Below are 24,192 nucleotides of genomic sequence, written 5' to 3'. Positions count from 1 at the left end.
ATATACTCGTTCTAGATATTAATATACTCTTGAATATATAGACCTAAATATACAACGACATGAGTTCCTCTTGTCACAGATTAAACCATTCAATTTGCTTTTATATTAATATAAACCATTCAATTTGCTTTCATATAATATCTTTGTTAACATAGAATTTTCATGTTTCTATAAAAAAATGTAAGGTAGTTATATATTAAGTTCCAAAAAGTTAATTGCTTAATTATTAGATTGTTTAATTGGAATTTCTTTTTTAAGTATTTACTATTTTTAATTGGAATTTGCCTTTTATATTTTTATTTTTGTGAGATATGTATATATAGTACTAATGACAATTTTTGTAAATTGTCTAGTAAAGGATGGGGCAATGAATTAAGTTGACTAAGAATTACCCTGGTTGTAACACGTCAGCATGGCATCTCTGTACATACCACGGTAGCTAAAGGTTATTCTTAAATGTGTTTCTCAATTACTCCCTAGGTTTCACAAAGAGTGTCATTTTAAGGTTTTAATTTTGTTTCACAAAGAGTGTCGTTTTATGTTTTCAATGCAGTTCTTAAGACTAATTCTCTTTTCAATCCCTACTATTTCAGCTTATTAATTAGAGAAAGAGTATTATCTAGTGTATTAGTAAGGGGTAGAAATGAAATTTGTTTAGTTTTCTTTATTTGTGTAAAAAATAGTAGAATGACACTCTTTGTGAAAGAGAGGAAGTAATATTATAAGGTATTTATATAATTATTATTTTAAAAATAAAATAAAAAACTTTTGACGATTTATCAAACTTCAATAAATTTGTGTTTTTTTTTTTTTAACTGAGTTATGTATGTTCTACTGAGTTATGTATGTTCTACTGACTACCGTTTTAGCCGGATTATACGTATATATATATATATATATATACATTTTTGGAGTATCTTTAACAAATAAATCCTAGAGTTTCACCTTATTTACGAGTTCATGTCATTGGCATTTATTATTTAGTTTTACAAAATTTAAATAAAAGATATTAACCAAACGATATCTTGCCTAATTTGTTTCTAAAAATCTCTACACAATCTTTCCATATATCTTCAAAAAAAAATCCGTGAATTTTACTCCACAAAATATGCATAAAACCGATTTATAGCAAATATTTATATCAACATTTTGCATAACAATAAAACTACTAATTTATAATAATCAAAATATTCACATAGAAAAATCATATAATTTATATGATAAATTTAAAATATATATTAGTAGTATAAATTTAAAATCATTCAAGGAACGGAATACCACGCGTGAGATCCTAAAATTATTAGATTTTATAACAATAATAATTTTATTTCTTGGAATTTATAACACTAATAATTTAGCTAACGGGATAATATAGACATGTTTATATGGGATGACGGGTTTGGGTCGATATTAATAAAGAACGGTGTATCACAGATGAAATCCTAAAATTAACAATCAGAATACAATTATACAACCTTAAACACAAAACAAAACATACAATATTAACAAAACAAGTACAACTTAAAATTTAAAAATTTTATTTATAAAAAAATCGATCCACGGTATACCGCAGAGTAAAATATTCAAAATTTTAAAATTGACCATACATCGTTACTTAAACAAAATGTATGTTTTCGTATCTATACTTCAAAAACTGAAACCTAAACAATAGTAATCATACACTAAATAATACATAGATAGATATCTACATTTAAAAGTACAAACTAATATGATATATTTTTAGTTAATCTTTCAAAAAATAACATTGCATTTTTAAAAAAAATATAGCCCCGCGGTGTACCGCGGATTAAATTCTAGTCTCTTATATAACCTTCTAGTTATGATTTGAAGACCTTGTTTGACAAAAAGGATTCTACTTCGTAACAAAAGTAGGCAAGTAGAATTAAAAAAATCTCATGAATTTCGTGGTGGAAATTGTTTCTTGATTCTTCACATCAATAACGAATGTTTACTTTTATAAGAGGCTACTAGCCTCATCGACAAAGTAAAAAAACTAAGAAGAAAAGACCATACAAAAACCAGTTCATGACCATAATATTTTTGGTCTGATTTATTTATCTGTGAGAAAAAAAAATGCACTGGAATAGCAGAAGCTTCAAATATCCAGCCGTGCCTGTCTTATGCAGTACCTTCCTTCAAGTAAGCGATGAGATCGGCACGATCTTGCGGCTTTTTCAGTCCAGGAAACACCATTTTCGTTCCAGGAATGTACTGTAACAAGCAAAGTAAATCCACACCAATTCAATCAAATTGAAATCTAATCTCTTCATAAAAGCTCAATAAGAAACAACCAACCCATAAGTGTGAAGAGAGGAGGAATCAGTATTAGCCAAACAACAATTTCTTGACAGACAATCTTATGATTCATACTATACATGGTAACTAAAAACAATGTGGCAACTATCTTGATATTCTTGAACATGCAATAGAATAAAATGGAACACTGTTGAGATGATGCACACAAAGCTTAAAGAGTGAGAGATGAATCATAAGATTCGTGGACAATTCCTCAAATCAGCTCAATAAAGAAACGACACACAAGAGTGAAGGAAGGACTCAAGTATTACCTCAACAACAATTTCTGGACAATCTTATGATGATTCAGAGTAAAGATGATAACCAAAAGAAATGTTGCTAATGTCTTGATATTCTTGAACATGCAAATGAAAGCAAATGACACATTTTCGAGACAAACAAATTGGGTTTGTAGATCAACAGAACAATACTAAGATGATATTAGACTCCTAATTGATTCATCAACAGATTAATCTCTATAATCAAAAGAGTATAAATCCACGAATTAGCTTAATGAACAATCATCAAGAACCTCATTTTTCACCAGAAACTATGATTAAAATCCATTTAAGGAATAATAAAGAGCAATCAAATACCTTTTTAGGATTCAACAAGTAATCGTAAAGAGTCTTCTCCTCCCAATTCACAGCCATGCTTTTGTTAGCAGCAGAGTAAGAATATCCTGGTGTTGTTCCAGATTGTCTTCCAAACAATCCATTCAAATTCGGTCCTGTTTTCATCAGAAAAAACTCCCAAATTCAAAACAACACACATACGGATCCATACGAGAAACCAAAACGCATGAGGTAGATCCAGATTCGAACAAAGCGTAAACAGATTAAATCAAACGATGATGATACAGAGAATTCTAGATCTAAGAGAGAATCAGAGAACGGACCTTGTTTGTGACCGGCGCCTTTTTCGACGGTGTGACACTGAGCGCATTTGGTTCTGAAGATCTTTTCACCGGCTTTGGGGTTTCCGGGAGGTGCTTCATCGAACGACGCCATTGGAGGAAGAAAATCTCAACGGTGGCTTTTTGACGGTTTCTTTTGAAAAGACTTTTTTTTTGAGAAAAAGTGGAAATTGTTAAAAAGAAGGTTCGAGGAGGCAGAAGAGAAATAGAGGTGGCGTGAAAGAGACACAGGCCATACATTTTTTCTGAGTACACGTGGCGTTTTTGTAGTGGTTTGATTATGAGTCGGTTGACTATTTTATTCCTTTTAATTATTTTATTGTTTTGTTAAGAACTTGGGTTTTGGATGTGGGCTTATTGATGGGCTCAGAGAGTAAATATTCTGGCCTAACTGCGGGATAATTGGATATAGGAGAAAATTTGATCATTTGTATTTTGGATCTATAAAAACACAAATCGTATTTTGCAAATGGTGAAACAAATTGGAGTACAAGGAAGAAGGAGGAAGAAGAAAGAGTAATTACACTACATACGCTAAGACTAAGAAGTATTTAAGTTAAAGGATCAGTGGCATGTTCGTAAATAATGTGTGTGTTTGGTTTGTCTTGAAAAGATCATTATACCCCTATTACTTGTAGAGTCTAGTATTTACACCGAGACATTATTGCGAAACAAAACCCTTGGCTTATGTGTCGTTTGATATTTGTTAAAAAGGACAGTTTCTCTTTTGCATTTATTGAAGTCAGTTCCGTTTTTCTCTGTTGGATTTTGAATTCTCTGTTCTTCTCCCTGTGTCGAAACCGTAACGAAGGCGAGAGAGAGAGAGAGAGATCTGAATAGTGAGGTGAGATGGAAAACCTGCCGGAGAGACCGGAGAGATACTTTAAGTCCGGTGAAGAGCCAGACGGCGATATGGTTCATAAGTACTTCCAACTCCAATACCTAAACGATTTAGCGGAGCATCTGAAGGATGACGAAATTACGAAGATCAGAGGCTTGCGGCTGGGGAAATTGTTCGATATTGGGAAAAAGTTTTCTTTTTCCAACAAATTTTGTTTGTTTTTGCTTACAAGGCAGTTAGCGATCCAGAAAAAGCATGAGATTTGGTTCGTATACGCGGTTAAGCCGATTAGGTTTGGTCTGAGGGAGTTTGCATCAGTGACGGGTTTACGGTGCGATCCAATTTCAATTGGAAAGGCCGATGGAAAAAAGAAGGTGAATAAGAACACGATAAAGAAGAAGACAATTGAAGCTCCTTATTGGTTCACTTTGTTCGCGAAGAATGAAGAGGTGACACTGGAGATTTTAATTAAACGGCTTAAAAGCGGCGTTGTCCGTGACCCCGACATCTGATTGAAATATGCTTTATTGGTTCTGATTGATGGTGTTTTGTGTCCTCGATCTTTGAATATGAAGATCCAAGAAGAAACCGCAGAAGTGTTGAGGGACGTTGACAAATTTCTTAATCATCCATGGGGCAGGATTTCGTTTGATATGACTATGTCATGTATCAAGTCTCGGGAAGCTTCTGGGCTTGCCCAAACAAGCTTTGCTGTTCAAGGTTTTGTGCATGCGTTGCAACTGGTTCTTTTAGAAGATGTCCTTGACATTGAGAAGAGCATGCCGGTTGATACTCCTGTCTTCGTTGACGATGATTCCGAAGAAGAAGGTGTAGTGGTTGGTGTTGTGGCATTGGCGAAGTTAATTGGAGCCAATTTGGGTGATAGACAGTGAAGCAGAGATTAGTTATTCAGTTCAATGTCAACACATGTGTATTTTTATCGCGGCATTATTGTTTGTAGCCTGCTATAGTAGTTAATAGAGGTTTTTGGTTGTTTGCAGGTTTCAGTTGAATCTATTATTCCTCTTAATGATGTTGTTGTTGGGGACGATTTTTCTTGGTCTGACGAGGTGGAAGATGTGAGAGTTGATAATTTGGTTAGGTTAGTTCAAGAAGGCCACCAATGGTCTGGCGATGAATTTGGAGGTGGTGTGGTCGTGTCTGCGCTTCCTGTAGAACCTAAAGAAAAAGCTGAAGGGAAAAAAGTTGTAAAGTCCAAGAAGAGGAAGAAGTCTCCTGTTTGTGCCAGCAGTAGTGATGGTAGCCAGCCTGTACCATTTTCTGAATCCCAAATGGAGTGGTTAGCAAAGCAAATTAGTTCGCAAGTTTCTTTAGCTGTTAGTAGCATGGAGGATCGCCTAGTCGCCTGGTGTCTCGTTTAAAGGGAGAAAGTGGGGCTGGACTTGTTGGTGCTAAGGTTGTTGCTCCTAAAGCTGTTGCTCCTGTTACCAAAGGTAAGGTCAAACCCCCTACCCGTGCCAAAAAGGCAGTTCAACCCAAGCGGAAACGGATGCGTGTTGATGGAAGGTTGAGGCAGATTAGAGATGATGACGAGACTGAAACGGCTACTGACCCAGTAGGGGATGAGTCTAAAACGGCTGGTAGAAAAGAGACTATGGAGGATTTTAGAACGGATAGTCAACAAAGAGAGGCTTCCGTTACTATGGATGATGTAAAGACTGAACAAAGAGATGGTGACGAACTTGACGATGTACATCCGGATGATACTATTAAATCCGTGCTTGATTCTCTGAACCTGTCTGGTGAAGCAAAGGTTAGTTATTCACTATAATGTCAACACATGTGTATATGTATCAGAGCATTATTGTTCATACCATGATATAGTAGTTAATAGAGGTTTTGTTTGTTAGCAGGTCTCTGAGAATTTAGCTCATGATCTAGAGCAGGTGTTGTTGTTTTCAGTGGGGATGACCTTAATGACCAGGAAGCTGCTGCAAAAAGTGGGGATGGTCTTAAGGAGCAGGACAGTGGTGGAGAAAGTGGGGATGGTCTTAATGACCAGGATGCTGCTGCCAAAAGTGGGGATGGTCCTAAGGAGCAGGATGTGAATGATGTCTAGGATGTTGCTTCCAAAAGTGTGAATGATGATGCTGAATGTCAAGGGAAGGAATCTAGTGAGGCTGGAACTCTTTCTCTCTTCCCGACTAAGACTTCTGCTGGTTCAGAGGAAAATTTGTCAGGGGAACGTGATGTTATTGATAAGAAGTGGTTGGAAGTTGAGAAGAATTTAGCGGTTGGCAGGTAACGTGTCCATCTATAACTCGTTATGTCTAGGCATTCGTGTACATATCTGGTTAATTTATTTTATATCTTGACATATTTGATGTGGAACTTGACAGGAAAATTAATTTTGGGGGGAGCTTATTCCTCGTAGCCAAGGACATGGAGGAGATTCTTGGGCTACAAGTTGTAATAGGACCATGGGTTAGTATCTAAATCTTCTTTTTCTAATAAATGTTGTTTCATATCATGTGTAAACCTTGTGCTCTCTTGTTTGTAGATGATGGATTCATTTATCAAGTATTTCCGTGATAAGTGGGCTACCTTAGAGGTTAGCTTAAGTGAACCTAGGGTGGTTTTTCAGGGGTCAAAATTTGATTTCCTTGTCCTTAGTCATCGAATCAAATTTGAGAATTCTGTTAAGAAGAAGTATGTATTCGACCAAGATTTGATGTTGTGCTTCCCTCTGAACTTTGATACTCTCTACTTCCCATTCAACTTTGACAAACAACACTGGATAGGGATGTGCCTTGATATCAGGGGGATATATCTCTATGTGTTTGATTGCAACCAGAAGATGTGTCGGGACACTAGGCTCCGGAAAGAAATGGAAACTTTGTTGGAGATGCTCCTTTTTGTTGTTCGCCAAGTGTCGCCTTAGTTGATGAATTCAGTCCCCTCTGACCCGTTCATCCTAAGCAGAGACACACTTCTTCCGACTTGTTTACACCCTTCGGAGAGTGGCCTGATGTATGTTTTCTTCATAGAGAGGCATGCAGTAGGTGGGCTTGAGGCATCTAGAGGGGTTAGGCCTGAGGAGTTGGCTGTTAAAGCCAAGAAATTGCTTATTAAGATGTATGATGTATATGCTGAGAAGTGAATTGTTGGTTTAGGATTTTTCCTTATTCTTATTGGAGATTCTAATTGTCTGTCTTAGGATTTGTTACTGAATAATTGGGCTTTATTTAATAATTTAGCATAGTACGCGGGCTTTTAACGCGAGATTTATATTTGTGCCTAGTTATGATCGTATGTATCTAGATTTGGAAAATGTTTATATCAACCGGAAAACAGAACAATGCATTTACTCTTTGAACTTTGGTTTAAAATTCTCATTTCATTACCTTTCATTACAAAGTTAGACAAAACACAAAAAAAAAAAAAAAAAAAAAAAAAAAAAAAAAAAAAAAAAGAAGACAAAACACCAAACTACACTAGTAACCAAGAACAAGTTTCTGGTTTTTGGTCTTACAGAACATTCAGATACAATTGCAATGACTGTTATACAAAGGCACACCAAGCACAATTTGGTCATTAATTTCCATCTCTGAAATTCCCTTTTGCTCAAAATTCCATCTTCCTTCAATTCGTTCATCAAACTCTTTAACTCTGCAATCTCTAATGCAACCTCATATTTGGCATTGTTTACCTCGCTATCAATGATGAAAATCTTTGTTATAACATCTACAACCTCCTCGTACACACAATCTTTGACCCATTTAAACAAATGGTCCTGCAATTACATCGAAAATCATTTTACGACTAAACACAAACATTTAAAAAAAAATAAACTTACATCTTGATTGGTTGGACAATGGAAGAAAGGTCTTCATGAGTTCTTCTTCGTGCTCGATGTATAGATGACGAGTTCTCGCCCGTAGTGACACTTCGTAGAAAACCCACGGTTTACACGTCCTCCATCTTGAACACTCAAACTCCCAGAATTACAATGGTGATTTAGAGTTGAAAGGAAGAGAATTGATTTTTAGGGTTTACGTTTTGATTTGGGGATTTCTTAGGATTAGGGATTTGAGAATCGAATTGGAGATTTTAGGGGTTTAGAGTAAGTCGCAAACGACGTCGTCTAAGTTATTCCCTTTAATGTCTCTTGATATTTGAAATAACAAGAACACACATTTGTTTATATCATGGCACAACGTTCTATATCGGGATACAAGTGGACATAGCGCACAAAAAAGTTTAGGAAACCAATACAAGTAGCATTCCTCGCACACATTTGTTTATATCATGGCACAGATTAATATACCGTGGTACATGTTAACATAGAGCACAGAAAAGTTTAAAAAACCAATACAAGTAGCATTCCTCGCACCTTGCTTCGATGGTGTGAATTTCAGAACAACCTGGTATTTCTGTGTACCATGAATTGGAGTATGAGTTAAGGTGGAGGCTTTCCATTTGTTCGATTTTCACAAATATTGAGTCACCCATGGCTAGGACGGATCCCTAATCTCTCTTGTATAGTATTGATGCGAATAAATTGCCAACCTCTTGCTCTCCTGAACAAATGGACAAGACTGCCACAAGGAATGTTGATTCCTCAATGTGATTTAGAGCTTTAAAGATGTGTTCCCGGACTGCCATAATATTATTTTCCCCACACGCAATCTGGAGGCCCTCTAAATAGTGTGCTTCTGGTCGTCCTTTGGCCAGCGCAACCTCGAACTCGTTGCGGAGAATTCCATCTTTCTTCATCAAGGATGGGTGGTCTAGATATTGCCTCATCATCTTTGTTTCGTTTAGGTATATTTGGATGTTTACTTCATCGAAATGTACTCATGTATATATTGCAATGGGGTAGTAATATCTCCCCAACAATGCAATGGGGTAGGTAGATAGTAATGCAAAGGGGGTAGGTAGGAAATAATGGGAAACGTGTTAGGTAGTTTTAATGTCGGTTGTAACTTATGTCAGATTCTAGTACTAGTTTGTGATAAAATCGGAGGGATATTGACATAAGTATCCTGATACTTGTGTATGTATCATGGTATAAGAAAACAAAGCTTTGATATTTAAACATATATCTAAGGACCTAAATATCTAATGCAATGGGATATGTAGGAAATGATGGGAAACGTGTTAGGTAGCTTTAATGTCGGTTGTAACTTATGTCATTCCAATATTTGTTTTGTGGTCAAATCGAATGGATAACTAAATAAGTAGCCGGATATGTATTTTGTTATCCCGTTACAAAACAAAAGGCTTTGATATGTAAATATATAGAGGGACATTAATAGCTAAATAGCCGCTAAACCAAGTCATTATAAAAGTTATTTTACATAGGTTCTCTTGCTAAGAGGGGTAGGTCATAATATATTACAAGTACGAATGGGGTTGCTAACCCCCAAAAAACAAGAGTTGGTTACATCCTTCTTTAGTCTCCAAAGTCGTTCAATCACAATCCCAAAAGACGCGTTCTTCATTCGTACTTTAGTCCCCGCAGTGCCGACCTATGTCAAAATGTGCAAGGTAGACTTGGTTTTTTACTTACATGCCCCCTGCATAATGAAGAAAAAATAATTTTGGTGACTAAAGTACCGGGGAACAACATACATATCCGGATAAAAGGTATTGAATTTGAATTTTTTTGAATATGTTGAGGGGTATGTGGGACTTACTATATGGGCATGCGGCAAGTGGCCCTGTTGTGCCCCTTACCCTTGCATCTTGAGAAAACATTCTGTCCTCGCAACCCTTTCTTCTGCACAATATAGATGGATATACAAGTATATACCGTGATATATCTAGCTGCATCGGATACATTTTTGTATAGCTGAATGTTGCGAGAGAGGTGTTTCTTATACCTGAACCTCTTTGCGTGAGAAGAAGCGTTTTTTTCTTTGGTCTCCCTGGTGTGCGCTTCGTGTGGGATGGCAGCAAGTTCATTGAAGCAATATCTTCTGGGAGTCCGTAAAGACTAGAGATCGCCAGAAAGGGATTGATGGAATCCTTGTAAGCCATCACCCAATAACATGATGTATAGTGTACATCAACGAGAGAATGCATCGGAACCTGATCAACGATAGCAGCAGCTATGGCATGGGGAAAAGGGATTTTGAGCAAATTTTATTCTGTAGTATACCGCGGATCGGTTTTTTATAACTAAAAAATTAAAATTTTCAGTTGTATTTGTTTTGTTAATATTGTTTGTTTTGTTTAGTGTTTAAAATTGTATAATTGTATTTTGATTGTTAACTCTAGGATTTCACCCGTAGTATACCGTCCCGTATTAATATTGACCCAAATCCGTCAATTCTACGATTTCACCCGTAGTATAAAATTTAAGTATTTATAATGTTTAGACTTCTCATAAATTCTTATAAAGTTTAAATATTTATAATATTTGAAACTTCATAAGAGTTTTAATATTATAAATATTTAAAACGTTTTATAAATTTTAACTTTTTATAAAGTTCAAATAACTTAATATTTCATTTATTGTTTAAATATTTATAATATTTTTCAATTCTTTAAAATAAAGAATCGGACTAAACCGGATAACATGCACATTTAATTTTGGACGCCTGATAAATTAAGCTTTCTGCTTATTCGTATTCAAAATCATTTTGGTCGACGACGATGGCGATTTTGAAGGAGACTGTAGGGTTTTAAAATCCAGCAATGAGTAGACAAGATTGGATTGATTTCGGGTTCAGTTTTGGGTTACTACGGTTGTTTGTGGATTCGGTGAGGGGATCAAGTCCTATTCTAAAGGCAGCTCGAGCATATCCGAGTTCAAGTTCTATGCCTTCAATGGTGATTTGAATTTTTTATCACAAGGAAAGAAGAGGGATTCTTACCTTCATAGTTAAAGAGGATGGGTTCTCTCTTGTCGAAACTCTCTCAAACCCTAAAGGGAAAAGTACGGTGGTGATTCCTTTCGATTCTTCTCGGATCTGAGATGTTTTAACATCTTATATTGAGGATTGATCTCCCTCAGAGTTCTCTGGTGAGTCACATGGTCTTTAATGATCTCAATCTTTCGGATCTAGAAAGGATTATTTTGGTATCGATCTTTGTTGAAAAGGGGAAAGGTTCACGGCTGGAGAAATTAATTCCGGTTGTAATTTCATTGGATGAATCTTGGTCAATCGATGAGGGCAATTCATAGGAGGTACAAAGAGTCAGATAGCGGAGAGGGATTCTAGATGCCTTATCAAGATTTCTTTACAATTCGATCAACGCTAGAAGAGCTGAGTTTTCACGGTGGAGTTTGATTGTCATAATAGTGTTTGATTTTTGCGGATCGATACTTTACTTTGAAGGAGATACAAATTTGAAGATGGGTATATATAAATCAGTGTCACGGCCTGGTGGTATTACTCACCTCATCTCATTCTCAGTAATTGAAAGCATCAACAGTTTATTTTTAGTCTTGTCTTTCAAAATTCTCGGGTTCTTCTGGTTGTATTTTTTTTTGGGTTCATACTATTGTGGGCTTTTATTTTTTCGTTGAAAGTGATGCCTCAAAGCTTCATGGTTAGTCAGGGATCCCACGGAAACATCATGAGCAACATGGTTAATAATCTTCTCTCGGTCTTTATTTCAGTCTTTTATGTTGGATTCAATTCTCTGATCCTATACGTAAACTATATTATCTCTGTTATTGAAATATTAATAAAAGGAATGTATTGTTCAGACATGAGGTTTCTCTATGATGGTCGGCATTTGCTTCGATTATGTTTTTTTTTTTCTGATTTTATTTGGGGTTTGAGTTTTTGGAGTTGAGCTTTGGTGGGATACTGGTTTTGGATTGGGATATGTTGTTGTCGGAATTTGAGATTGTTTCAATTGCAGTTTGGTTTTGGGTTGCGGATCAGAGAGACTTTCGGTTGAAAACGACTGAGGAGAGAAGGTCAGGTGGAGGAGTTTTTAACAGATGGTTTTCCGGTGATAGGAGAGGGAGGGCTTTGATTACTCTTCCATGGGCTATTGTGGGTGGTCAAAATATTTCTAAAAGGTATGATGTTGGTCGGTTGTGTTTGGATTTTGAGTGTATGGAGTTGAGTTTTAGTGGTTGTAACAAACGGTTTTACTACGGTTTGATTTCTGGTTTTTCATGGTTGGATGTGGATACTATAACGGTAAGAATATCTAGAGTCATTTGTGATTGGGCTTCTCTAAGAAATAATCAAGGGAATGAAGATCATAACTCGACGCACCAAGGCACGGTGAAGGGCTTAACGGGTGGACGCAACCCACCTAAACCAAAGGTTGATAAATGAAAGTTTTAAACTGAAATTGTCAAGGTCTCGAAAATAAGGCAACTATCAGGTATCTTTGGAATTGGTGGAAGCAACATTGGGCGGATTTTTTGTTTCTTTCGGAAACAAAACAATCTTCTTTATTTATGTAAAAATTTGTAGGTCATCTTGGTTATAAAATTTTAAAACGGTAGATCCTATCAGTTGTAGTGGCGGTTTTACTCTTTATTATAATTATAATTTCAATGTCTCTATTATTTTTGAAAGTAATCATTTAATAGATATTGAAGCCATTTACAAGGGTAAAAAAATTAATCTTACTTTTGTTTATGGAGATCCGGTTCCAAAAAATAGAGATCAAGTTGGAAGCAGTTAACACGGATTGGTTTGTCTCGGGATACTCTTTGGTTTTTAATAGACGATTTTTAATGAGTTAAAAGGAAATCATGAAAAATGTGGTAAATTAAGACATGCATCTTCTTTTATCCCTTTTATAGTTTAATGATTCAAAAGTGTGGCCTTATGAAATTTCCACATCTCAGAGATTGGTTATCTTGGATGAGTTGGCGGGATAAAAAACCAATATAATGCCGTTTGGATAGGGCCCTAGCTAATGAAGATTGACATGATTTATTCAGCAATTCTTTCATCCACCAATGATAGCTTCTGATTATTCACCGGTGATAGTTACGATTGCGGATAAGATACCACGCGGGAACAAAGTTTTAGGTTTGATAAGAGATGGATTGGAAAAAAGGGTTATTAGAGACATTATCAAATGGTTGGAATTTAGATACCAGTTTACGAGAAGGACAATTTGTTAAAAATTTGACTAATTTTAGGCGGGCTATTTCACAATGGCCGAAAGAGTTAACTCCTTACGGACGGAAAACAATAGAAGAACTGAAATCTGAATTAGATGTAGCACAAAAAGATGATACGAGACCACGGGTGGAGATTACGGATTTAACAATGCGGTTGAAAAAAGCTTACCAAGAAGAATCTGAGTCTTCATGAAATTTTTTGGGATTATAATTTGGACATCTAGCGAAAGAGATGTTATCTCAAAGATCTTTACCGGATTTTACATAGAAAAATAGTTTTGAAGTACTATACGAAGAAGAAAAGTTAAAATAGTAAGTCTTACGAGGAGAGTATGAATAACTCCTTTGTACAAGATGAATGTTTAAAAGATTGTATATATAAGAAATTTTGAGTCTGAAGTCTACATAGACTAGAGAAGTAATCTTTTATATGAAAAAGAATGTATGGATCAGAAGTTCACTGACCTGAGATAAGAGTTTATCTACTAAATTCTAATTATTATAATTCTCGAAAGAATGATATATATGACTGGAATGCATATCTTGAAGATGATGATTTCATGAGGAGAAATATGATTATGTGTGTGGTTGTACTCTTTTTTCCTTATCATGGTTTTTATCCCCTTGGATTTTTCTATGAAAAGTTTTTAACGAGACAACAAAGAACATGCGAATGATAGACACCTAAAAAGAAATGTTGTGATTCCAATGATGAAAGACTATTGTTATTCAAAGTCTTTGACATATATTGATGAAATCATGAGAAACAAAGATAATGATCAAAATGATCCACCTACGAGACCAATGAACCGTAGAAGAATGGTGATGTACATGTTCTACAAATTCGTTCAAGTGAAGATTTGGCGAACCTGTTTACTAAGACGTTTCCAACAACTACTTTCAAAAAGTTACTTCATCATATCCGATCGCGTCATCTCGAAGATTCAAATAATCTATTCATGAGGGGGAGTAAAAGCGCGCTGCACTATTTTTCTCTTAACCATGATTTTTCCCGTTGGATTTTCCTGGTAAGGTTCTTAATGAGGCAATATCTCACATGTGCATTTGAGACCATAGTTTGTAATGGTCATCCAAAGGGGAGTGGGGAAAACGGCCATTTTCAACCCCAACTATTTGGGGGCGGGTTTTTCCAACCCAAACTAAGACCCCCCGTCAATTTCTACCCAAACTCAAAACTAATTTAAATTCAAAACCTAAACTAATGAAAATTAGCCGATTTCAACATGACAGAAGACGGTGTTAGTTCGGGATTTAACGGCTGCTGAGTCAGCGATATCGTGGTATTGACGTGGCGGGAAAACGGCCATTTTCAACCCCAACTATTTGGGGGCGGGTTTTTCCAACCCAAACTATTTGGGGGCGGGAAAAAAATAAAACGTCGTCGTTTTAATTTTGGAGAAAAAGTAAAATTATGGGTCTTCATTTTCTCTCGAAACAGAAAAATGTTCGTACCGCTTTATGATTGTCAACAGCCTTGTACCACGGACTCTGAATGTAATGTAGCAATAGCAAGAAAAAGCAAAATTTGTTCCTGAATAGTTTGGTCTAACAATTGTGTCCGTCTAAAGATTTTGTCTTTCTTCTTGCAGTGGAATCATTGTACAGACATTCTATTTGGAAACTTGTCTGAAATCAGGTGGGTAACGTCAATAAACTCTTTCGTAACTCCATCACTTGTCGTAACCCTAAACGATAAACATTGTTGGGTAGAAATTGACGGGGGGTCTTAGTTTGGGTTGGAAAAACCCGTCCCTAAATAGTTGGGGTTGAAAATGGTCGTTTTCCCGCCACGTCAATGCCACGATATCGCTGACTCAGCAGCCGTTAAATCCCAAACTAACACCGTCTTCTGTCATGTTGAAATCGGCTAATTTTCATTAGTTTAGGTTTTAAATTTAAATTAGTTTTGAGTTTGGGTAGAAATTGACGGGGGGGTCTTAGTTTGGGTTGGAAAAACCCGCCCCCAAATAGTTGGGGTTAAAAATGGCCGTTTTCCCAAGGGGAGTGTTATGAATAATCCTATTGTTATATGGATGTTTATTATGTGACCCATTAGTAGATTCTAGAATATCTAATCTCTAACCTAAACTCTACTATTGTATCCCTATATATATGTTGTATCTTGTGCAATACATGAATAACAGATAAACAATTCTCGAAAGCTATCTTTTTATATCTGTTATTTTGAAATCTATTTTTCATTTTTTTATCAACAACCATCATAAGCCATCATCATTTGCATCGGAGTGCTGGTCTTTCAATCCAAAAACCGAATCAAATCTTTATATGCATTAAATATATTTTTTATTTATTGAAAATATTTATTTATTTATCATTTATGAATTTTTTAATTTTTATAAACTTTATTATTAATAAAATTTATTTTATCACTATATTATCATAATAATTCATTTTTAGCATAATTTATATTTTTTAAAAAATATATAATAAAAATAACAGTCACATCTTTTATAGTTTTTTGTTACCAATCATATTTTAAAAACCAAAGTATTTACAGTAAAAGTCTCCATAGCCAAATTTTCTACAGCTAAAGTTTTTACAGTCAAAATTCCTACGGACAAAACTAACAGTCGCTACCAATCGGCCCCAAAACTTTAAATTCAACTTCATAACAATTTGTATTTTGCATTATAGTTTTCATATTTTTCATAACTAGTTAAGATCATAAAACCTTATATATAGCTATAAAACATACATTAAATAAATATTACAAGCAATGTTAATTAGTAGAACACGACAATACAATATAAAATTACATATAAATAATAATCATAAACACACAAATTAAGTCACAATTTACAAAAGAATACCAAAACACTCAATAAACTTGTGCATCATATGTGCTCTCCAAAAACAACCTTCGATTACATTAAATTTGTTTGGTATGCTCTATAAATTGCCTTTGGGCAACCAAACTAATACAAATGATGTATGATACATCTACTTCTACTATAAAATAAGAGAAGGACTCAAGGAGATGAGTCATAAAACAAAGAAAAACAATAAAGTAAAAGAAGGAGTCTAGGAGATGAGTCATGAGACAAAAAAAAAAAAAAAGTGAGAGTCTGAGATGAGTCGCGAGAGAATTAGTCCGATAATTATTCTCCTAAGGCAAGGAAAGGCTTTATCAATGTCTTCAGATATATCAAACATCACCTTGTGACATTCCAAGAGCTGGTCTTTTTGAGTGTCTAGATCGACCATAGCAACTAGATTACCTTCCAACTATATCCTCACATATTTGGTAGTGGCTACTATAAGCTCATACAATTTCTCGAGAGTGTCCACGGTCTCTCCGTTTACACAATGTACATATTTCCAACAAAAAATACATGATACTTTTATTTTTTTGTCCAAATTCTTTTCAAAAGATGAAAAATAGTATCGCATATACCTCCAAATCTCTGAATAAAGTATATCCCTTGTTAATATTATCTTCCAACACCTACATAAACAGAACTACCATAAGTCTCATGCGTAAGGAAACACAAAATTAAGAAAGAGAAAAAAACTTGATAAAAAGAGAAAAACTACCTGAGATCTTCACACCCGTCATAGATTCTGTGAAAACGAATCATGTGAAAATATAATAGCTTGGAGAAAGATAATCGGTTGTATACCAAGTATCAATTTAACAAAAGCAAAACCAAAGACAATGAGAATTTTGAAACCAACCACCAAAAAAACTATACATGATTTATGGATAATAAAGTCACTAACATCACTTCCAGGTCGATGTTGTTGACCTCTCCCTTTCTCAAAACTTTGAGAGAGATTCCTTCATTGGGTTTCTTTAAAGCTATGAAACCATTACAATGTATCCAAAACTTGTTTTCATAGAAAACTACTGCAAAACAAATAAACTCATAAACTTTCTAAAATTCAAGCTCAAATCATTCAAAACATTAGATAAAATTATATATTTGCCATCATCTTCTACGAGATACCATTATTTTCGAGAATCACATTATTCTTCTCCAAAGACTCGTTACTTTGTGAACGCACATTGAACTCTGTCACAAGAACACCATTCATAATCTTCTAAAGGTTAAAATACTTCTGCATCGTCGATTCTCTATAGATTGCAGAGAAATCGCCAGTGAACAAAACCATGCCTCGTCTCCTTTATCAACACTTGCTAAGAATAGCTCAACAATTCGAGCTGGAATCACGTATCTGTAAAACAAACTAATTAATTAATTATGATCCATTATTGAGGTGATATCTTAAATTTCCTTAACTACTTACTTATGCACAAAATCAGCATAAAATATTGTTGCATATTTTCTGAAATTTCACATTTACAATTTAATTGCCAAAGAAAATGATTTTCATATCTAGAAAATTTCTTGGTCGCAGTAGTCATCTTCTCTAATTGATCATTTACGAAATTACAAGAAAAGATTACTCAAAAAGTTATAGAACTTGACATGTTATTGTCTCCACCGACAAGCCTCTAGAAAGCTACACCAATTACTTCATTCCCGATCAAAACATGACCGCCACTTTTTCTTGAATTAATCACCGCATCAACTAGAAGCATTGCTTCGAGTTCGAGTTAATAAGTTGATCCTTAAAATGATGTCACTTGTAATGGAGATGCTATCCCCACCTGCATATTTTAGTGGAGTTAATATCAATGAGATCATTAAACAGAGAGTTTCTTACATAACAAATAAAAAAAAAATACAAATTATAGGATTAACATACTTCAAAGATATCCAACAATGTGTACCCGTTGTAGAAGATTAAGCATTTTTGCAAGGAGATTTAAAGGTTCCAAATCCTTTAACACACACAAATTAAATCACAATTACAAATAGAATATCAAGACACTCAATAAACTCGTGCATCATATGTGCTTTCAGATATTATAATCTCTATAAATGTTTTCATTTTCAATCGATTTAAGTAGTGATGAAGGCGGATCAAAATCATCACACATCGTCCGGATGTAATAATTTACATGTTAACATTTTGTTTTCATTAGAAGAAGATATTCTTGATTTATTAATAAAAAAGTGCAGCAACTAGGGGAAAAGACTATGGGATATCTCAATTATTTCTGCAAAATCTAGCAAAATAAAATAAAATTTCAATGACAGAGAAAAATAAAAGGTATGTTGACAAATTTGAACATTCTCATTAATAGTAATGAGTTTATTTGGATTGAACTAGTTAGAATTACAACAAACAAAAAAAAACAACAGCATTGCCTTCAATTACATCAAATTTATGTGAATAATATTTTGGTGACTTTGGGAGGTTGCAGATTAAATTTACTTGACTATTTATATTGTTATAGTATTATTTTCTAGTATTACTTTATTTTGTATTAAATTTGCTTAATGTAATATTATTATTGTGTAAAAAATTTGAACATCTAATATTTCTTTTATATTAGTATTTTTAATACTATTTTATTGGTGTTTATCTAATTTTAGTGTAAAATTAAATTAATAAGGATCTATGTGAAATACTTATGAGTCTAAAATTATATGTGCAAAAATGATAAACAACAAGATTAGTAAAATTATTTGTGTGATATATAATTATTGGCACTGAAATGCAAAAAATATATACTCCCTCCGTTTTAAATTAGTTGTAGTTTAAGATTTTTTCACGCGTATTAAGAAAACATTCTATTTTTTGTTTTACCCCTAATTAAGAAATCATTTGATTTGATATCGTTCATAAATAATCTTAAAGAATAGGGACAAAATTGAAAATTTTGTCAAACATTTACATTGAAAACAGAAAACGACAACAAGTTTAAAACAAAATTTAACTTTTAAAACGACAACTAATTTACAACAGAGAGAGTATTATTTTGTAGCACTCAAATTTTAAGTTTTGAAGTTATCGTTGGAGTGCAAGAAATTTCATATGTAAAACTAAAAATACTGTTTAGAGATGTTCTAACTTCTCTCAAGATTTGGTTCTTTTTTTCGATTAGAAATTTTTTTTAATAATTTGAACCAAATCAAATTTCTATTGATTTTACTGTCTATCTATCTATTAATTTACTCTGTCTAACTAGATCATAACCCGTGCTGGAACAACACGGATGAAATTTTAATTTTTAAATATTTATATAAAGTTGGATTATTGTTTGTTTTATAGTACAATTTTAATAATTCTTTACATAATACAATGACATATAAGGATTTTTTATTTTATTTTTTTTGATGAGAAAATATTAGGGGTGGGGTACCGTGTTTCGGTTTAGTATCGTTTTATTCGTTTTGTAGAAAGTGAAACCATATAGAAACCGTATGTAATTCGGTTTAGTTACAATTCAATTTTTACGGTTTTTTACTTTTTTTGGTAAAAAATAAAACGTATGTATTTGATATATGCTAGTAGTAAGTGAAAAAAAATTGCGTATATAATAAACATATTTTGGTATATAATAAGATTAAATTCAACCCCTGCATACCTATATTTTTATTTTAGAATCCCAATAAAAAAATTGTGTGCACAATCCATCATTATTATTTTCATATATACTTATAGAAAATTTTAAATATTTAGAGGTGTCAAACCTTATTTAACTCATCTCATCATATAATCTTAACATGGTTTCGGTTATAAAGATCATAACTCTTTTTATCATATAATACATTACATTTAACATGGTACTTGCTATAAATATTTTAAATATTTATGCTTTGAAAAATGAAATTAGAGTATTTATAACTTTTATCTTTTGATTTATTAAATATTTATGATATTCTTTAAAATATTATATTAAAATATTTTTAAAATTTTCCAAATTAAAATATTTTTTATTTTTTATTGTAGAATATAAAATTAAGAATTTTTTAAAAATAATTGTATGAACTTAAATATAAATATTCAAATAGTTATAAGGATCATAACTCATTTCATCATATAATACATTATATTTAACCCACCGTCTATTATAAATATTTTTTAAATATATATGTTTTATGAAAACCAAATTAGTGTATGTATAATTTTTAATTTTTTTATTTATTAACTATTGATGATATTTGTTTTTAAATATCAAGTAAAACTATTTTTAAATATTCCAAATTAAAATATTTAAAATTTTATCGTAGTATATAAACTTATATATTTTTAAAAAATATATGAAATTGAATATAATTACTCAAATTCTGACCCGTTATTTAGGCAGAATTTTTGTTGAATTTATTTTTGTTTAAAAGAAATATATTATTCAAGTCTAAATTTTTGACTCGTTAAATTTTTTTTTCATAAATTGAATAATTTATATTCGTTTTTAAAAATTCAAATTATGGCATATGCGGAAAAAAATCTATTTTTTATTATTATATGGATGATATGATGATTTATTTGTTTCATAATAATAAAATCATATAAAGATGAGAGGTGAAATATAATGATTAATAACAAATTAATAAGGTAAGTTAGATATCAAATCTTATATATTTATTTTGATTGGTCATTTAAAAATCATATAAAGATGTTAGGTGAAATATAATGTTTTACAACGTTATTTGAGTTAAGATACAAGAAAAGAGACATGTGAGGTGTTTAGTTAGGTGAGAGCCTGGACCGACCACGCCAAAGTGGTCGATCAACGTCTGTGCAAAGCCGACAAAAGGGGTAAATCTGTCATTTTATCTCTGTCTCCAACCTCAGATTCACCAGAAACAAAAACATACGGCGGAGGAAAAAAAGCGACGGAGATACCAAGAAGGAAAAAAAAACAGAGGAGGAGAAGATAGAAGCACATTACCTTCGATTTCTCCGCCTCTTTAACTTCTCATCCTCCTCCGTCTTCTCTCTGCGTCCTCGATCTGTTTCTGCTTGAAATTCGAATCAATTCGTAATGTCGGCGGTATCTTGCTCCACGGCGAGCTCTAGCGGCGGATGTGGAATTAGGTTTCAATCAAAGACATTTGCTTCATCAGCAAAAACCCATTCTCCTAATCTCATCAGAATCGGGCCTAATTCTCAGGTTTGTTAGTTTCTCCTTCTCTCTGTATCAATCTCTCTGGCATGAAGGTTTTAAAGTCTCAAACTTTAACTCCAAACTTGGATTGTTTTTTGTCTACTTAAAGAGTGACAGATTCTCTATTCATCGTTTGGAATTGTTACATGGAACTCCGAAAGTCAGAGGAACATCTATACGTATGGCATTAGTTGATGAGAGACGATCAACGAGTAATGATGTTGCTGAACCTCCTCGGATTCTGGTATATATGACTTTGATTAGTTTATCTTGTTCTACTACAAAAAAGATTGATACTTTAAATCATTTTGGATTTGTTAAAATCGAATTTTTCGAGGTTTAGTTGTTTAGTGTTGTTTTGATTCATGTCAATATCTGGACTCTGATGATTGATTAGCTTGTGTTCATTGTTTGCAGGCGTATGATCTTGTTCAAGGAGCACTTGTAAGTTATCTGAGAGCCAATCTCATATGATCTTAGTGTTTAAAGGTTGTTTTGCAAGAAAAAAGTATTGAACTTGATGAAGCCGGACTCTGAGCCAAGAGAAGCGAACATAAGTTTGAGAGATCCTCTGTGTTTCAGATTGATTGTGGACTGAAATTATCATACACACGCAGGTGAAATGGAGATGGAAGGATGACAAATCTGTTCCAGATACACCTACCGCTGTTCTCTTACACGGAATTCTAGGAAGCGGGAAAAACTGGGGTTAGTCTTGCGGGATTCCTTGTGAAATTGTTTCAAGTTTGGCTGTCCTTAATTTCTTCAATCTTATATAAGGAATTATGAAACCAGTAAAATCATTCCTGAATCTCTTCATGTGTGCTTGTTAGTGGAAAGCAAAAAGATAATCAATCTTGTTTATTCGCTGAATTGTCCTAAAGGGATTGTTAATGCCTTCTCAGCCTTTTGAGTTTTGTTTCTCGTTTGTTCAAACTTTACGGTTTAAATGTATGGTGTGCAAACATTTCTAGCTAACCAAACCTTTTTCCTGCTACTCTAGGCACTTTTGCCCGAAGATTGGCTCATGAGTTCCCAACTTGGCAGGTATCTGTTTCACCACCAAATGCACTGAACTGTACACACACACACTTATTGGCTTGCGAATAACTAATCTGCTTCTCTTGATTCAATCTTCACAGTTTCTCTTGGTAGATCTTCGTTGCCATGGGGATTCAGCATTTCTCAAGAAGAGAGCTCCACACTCTGTTGCTACAACTGCTTCTGATGTTCTAAAACTTGTAAGTTTCTTTCTCGGGGCCACTTTTTATTTGATTATTCATGAAAGAGAACTTCTCTGACATTCGTCTTTCTCTATTCTGTCATTCTTAGGTTGGTCAGTTGAGGTTAACACCTCGGGTCCTTGTTGGTCATAGCTTTGGGGGGAAAGGTGACTTAAAGCCTTTATGAAATTGAGTCATCGAGATTATTTGCTCAGATGTGATAACATTGCTGATAAGTCTTTTCTATGATCTGTGTAGTTGTATTAAGCATGGTGGAGCAAGCAGCTAAGCCTCTTCCACGACCAGTTCGCGTAAGTGTTTTTCCGATGTCTACATCGCAATGTTGGCAGAATTTATGTTAATCGTCCTAAATTGTATCCATTTTAGGCTTGGGTATTGGATGCTACTCCTGGAAAAGTTCGTGCAGGAGGAGATGGAGAAGATCATCCACGAGAGCTTATATCATTTCTACGTAAATTGCCAAAAGTGGTAAGCTACAAGAATTATCTATCAATCTTTTGGCTTCTATCATCGAAACTTTAGACATCTGAATTGTTTTTCATACAAGATCACAAAATAGTGCCGTTTATAGGTTTCATTCATAAGTTGATACTTGACTATCTCAGGAGAGTTGAAGAACTGCAGACGATTGTTCATGATTATTTAGAATTCTGGTTCTGGTTGATAGATTTTAAAAATATTAAAAAGCTAATTGAACAAGCTTGTTCAAATAATACAAGAATTTTGCTGGACACTACAAGCATTTGCAAAACTGTTGATACCCGTATTTGATTATTTGCAATAGGCAGTTTGAACCACCTACAGGATCGTAGAAGTCAGAAGAACAAAAGAATCTAGACAATTTAAGCTTATGAACATCTTTTCTGTTTGGTTTAAAAGGTCCTGTCAAAGCGCGAGGTTCTTAAAGCTCTTATAAATGAAGGGTTTTCCAATGATGTCGCACAGGTATTATAATATCCATTTTCTCAGCAGTTTCTATCAGATTTTAACTAACTTTAAAACTGTTGGTTGATTCTGCTGATACTTGTCGAGTTGCAACAATCTTTATGTATGTGAGCATAATTCTTGTGCAGTGGGTCATTACCAATCTCAAACCTACTGGACCATCGGCTTCTAGCTTCTCGTGGACATTTGACCTAGACGGGATCGCTGAACTTTACCAGTCCTACGAAGACACAAATCTATGGTAATCTATTTCTTCTAACCTTTTTGTGTTTAGTGGAACAAACTTGTATGAGATATACCTAATTATACTTAAACTTCTTCGCAATATTACTTCTACAAAATAAAAGGAACTTTGTTGAGAATCTTCCAAGAGGTACATGTGAATTTTCTGAAAGCGGAAAGAAGCTTGCACCGTTGGGCCCTTAAAGACCTTCAGCGAATCCATGCTGCTGAAGAGCTAGCCTCTGAAGAAGGCGGTGGCGTAGAAATGCATGTCCTGGAAGATGCCGGTCATTGGGTAAATTAAACTAACTATGCCTCTGCTTCTACATTGCTTCGTCTTTGTTTCCTCTTTGTTATTCTATTACTGAACCCGTAAACCAGTATTCCTGTTGTGTCCGTTCAGGTTCACACAGATAACCCGGATGGTCTCTTCAGGATCTTGTCATCTTCTTTCCAGGTTCTCAGAGCCTAGAGGTGCTGAACGATCGAGGCTCTGCCTTTTTTTGTTTAATACTTGTGAAGTTACGTCTAAATCACATTTGACAGATACAATATCATATACATCAACATTGTGTCCGTGTAATGTTTTGTGTGACATAAGTAATTAAGAAGTAACATCATATGGCTGTATCA

The 24,192-nt window shown here is 34.1% G+C and overlaps 3 protein-coding genes across 3 annotated transcripts; 2 read left to right on the top strand and 1 right to left on the bottom strand.

Moving 5' to 3' along the window:
- Positions 1–1,903: 1,903 nt before the first annotated feature.
- Positions 1,904–3,447, bottom strand: LOC9310671 (cytochrome c-2). Its single transcript, XM_021023477.1, has 3 exons — positions 3,215–3,447; positions 2,913–3,046; positions 1,904–2,232 (listed from the first exon to the last, which is right to left on the bottom strand). The coding sequence occupies exons 1-3, from the start codon at positions 3,324–3,326 to the stop codon at positions 2,140–2,142; spliced, it is 339 nt and encodes a 112-aa protein (XP_020879136.1). The 5' UTR covers positions 3,327–3,447; the 3' UTR covers positions 1,904–2,139.
- A 634-nt stretch (positions 3,448–4,081) lies between these two features.
- On the top strand, positions 4,082–6,975 carry LOC9308554. Its single transcript, XM_021021505.1, has 8 exons — positions 4,082–4,522; positions 4,649–4,909; positions 5,075–5,398; positions 5,458–5,847; positions 5,948–6,082; positions 6,154–6,335; positions 6,434–6,518; positions 6,595–6,975. Exons 1-8 carry the CDS (start codon positions 4,082–4,084, stop codon positions 6,973–6,975), a joined length of 2,199 nt encoding a protein of 732 aa, XP_020877164.1.
- Positions 6,976–20,724: 13,749 nt separating this feature from the next.
- LOC9308553 (protein ABHD11) lies at positions 20,725–24,189 on the top strand. Its single transcript, XM_021022905.1, is given in 14 exon segments — positions 20,725–21,154; positions 21,258–21,392; positions 21,566–21,592; positions 21,766–21,856; positions 22,152–22,195; positions 22,291–22,389; positions 22,481–22,538; positions 22,630–22,682; positions 22,759–22,860; positions 23,272–23,337; positions 23,466–23,578; positions 23,685–23,711; positions 23,713–23,854; positions 23,963–24,189. Coding segments are annotated over 14 exon segments (1,155 nt in total). The 5' UTR covers positions 20,725–21,025; the 3' UTR covers positions 24,032–24,189.
- The last annotated feature ends 3 nt before the right edge of the window (positions 24,190–24,192 follow it).

The sequence above is a fragment of the Arabidopsis lyrata genome (genome assembly GCF_000004255.2).
Source record: "Arabidopsis lyrata subsp. lyrata unplaced genomic scaffold ARALYscaffold_6, whole genome shotgun sequence".
NCBI classification, from domain to species: Eukaryota; Viridiplantae; Streptophyta; class Magnoliopsida; order Brassicales; family Brassicaceae; genus Arabidopsis; species Arabidopsis lyrata.
This window is presented reverse-complemented; position numbering and strand designations above follow the sequence as displayed.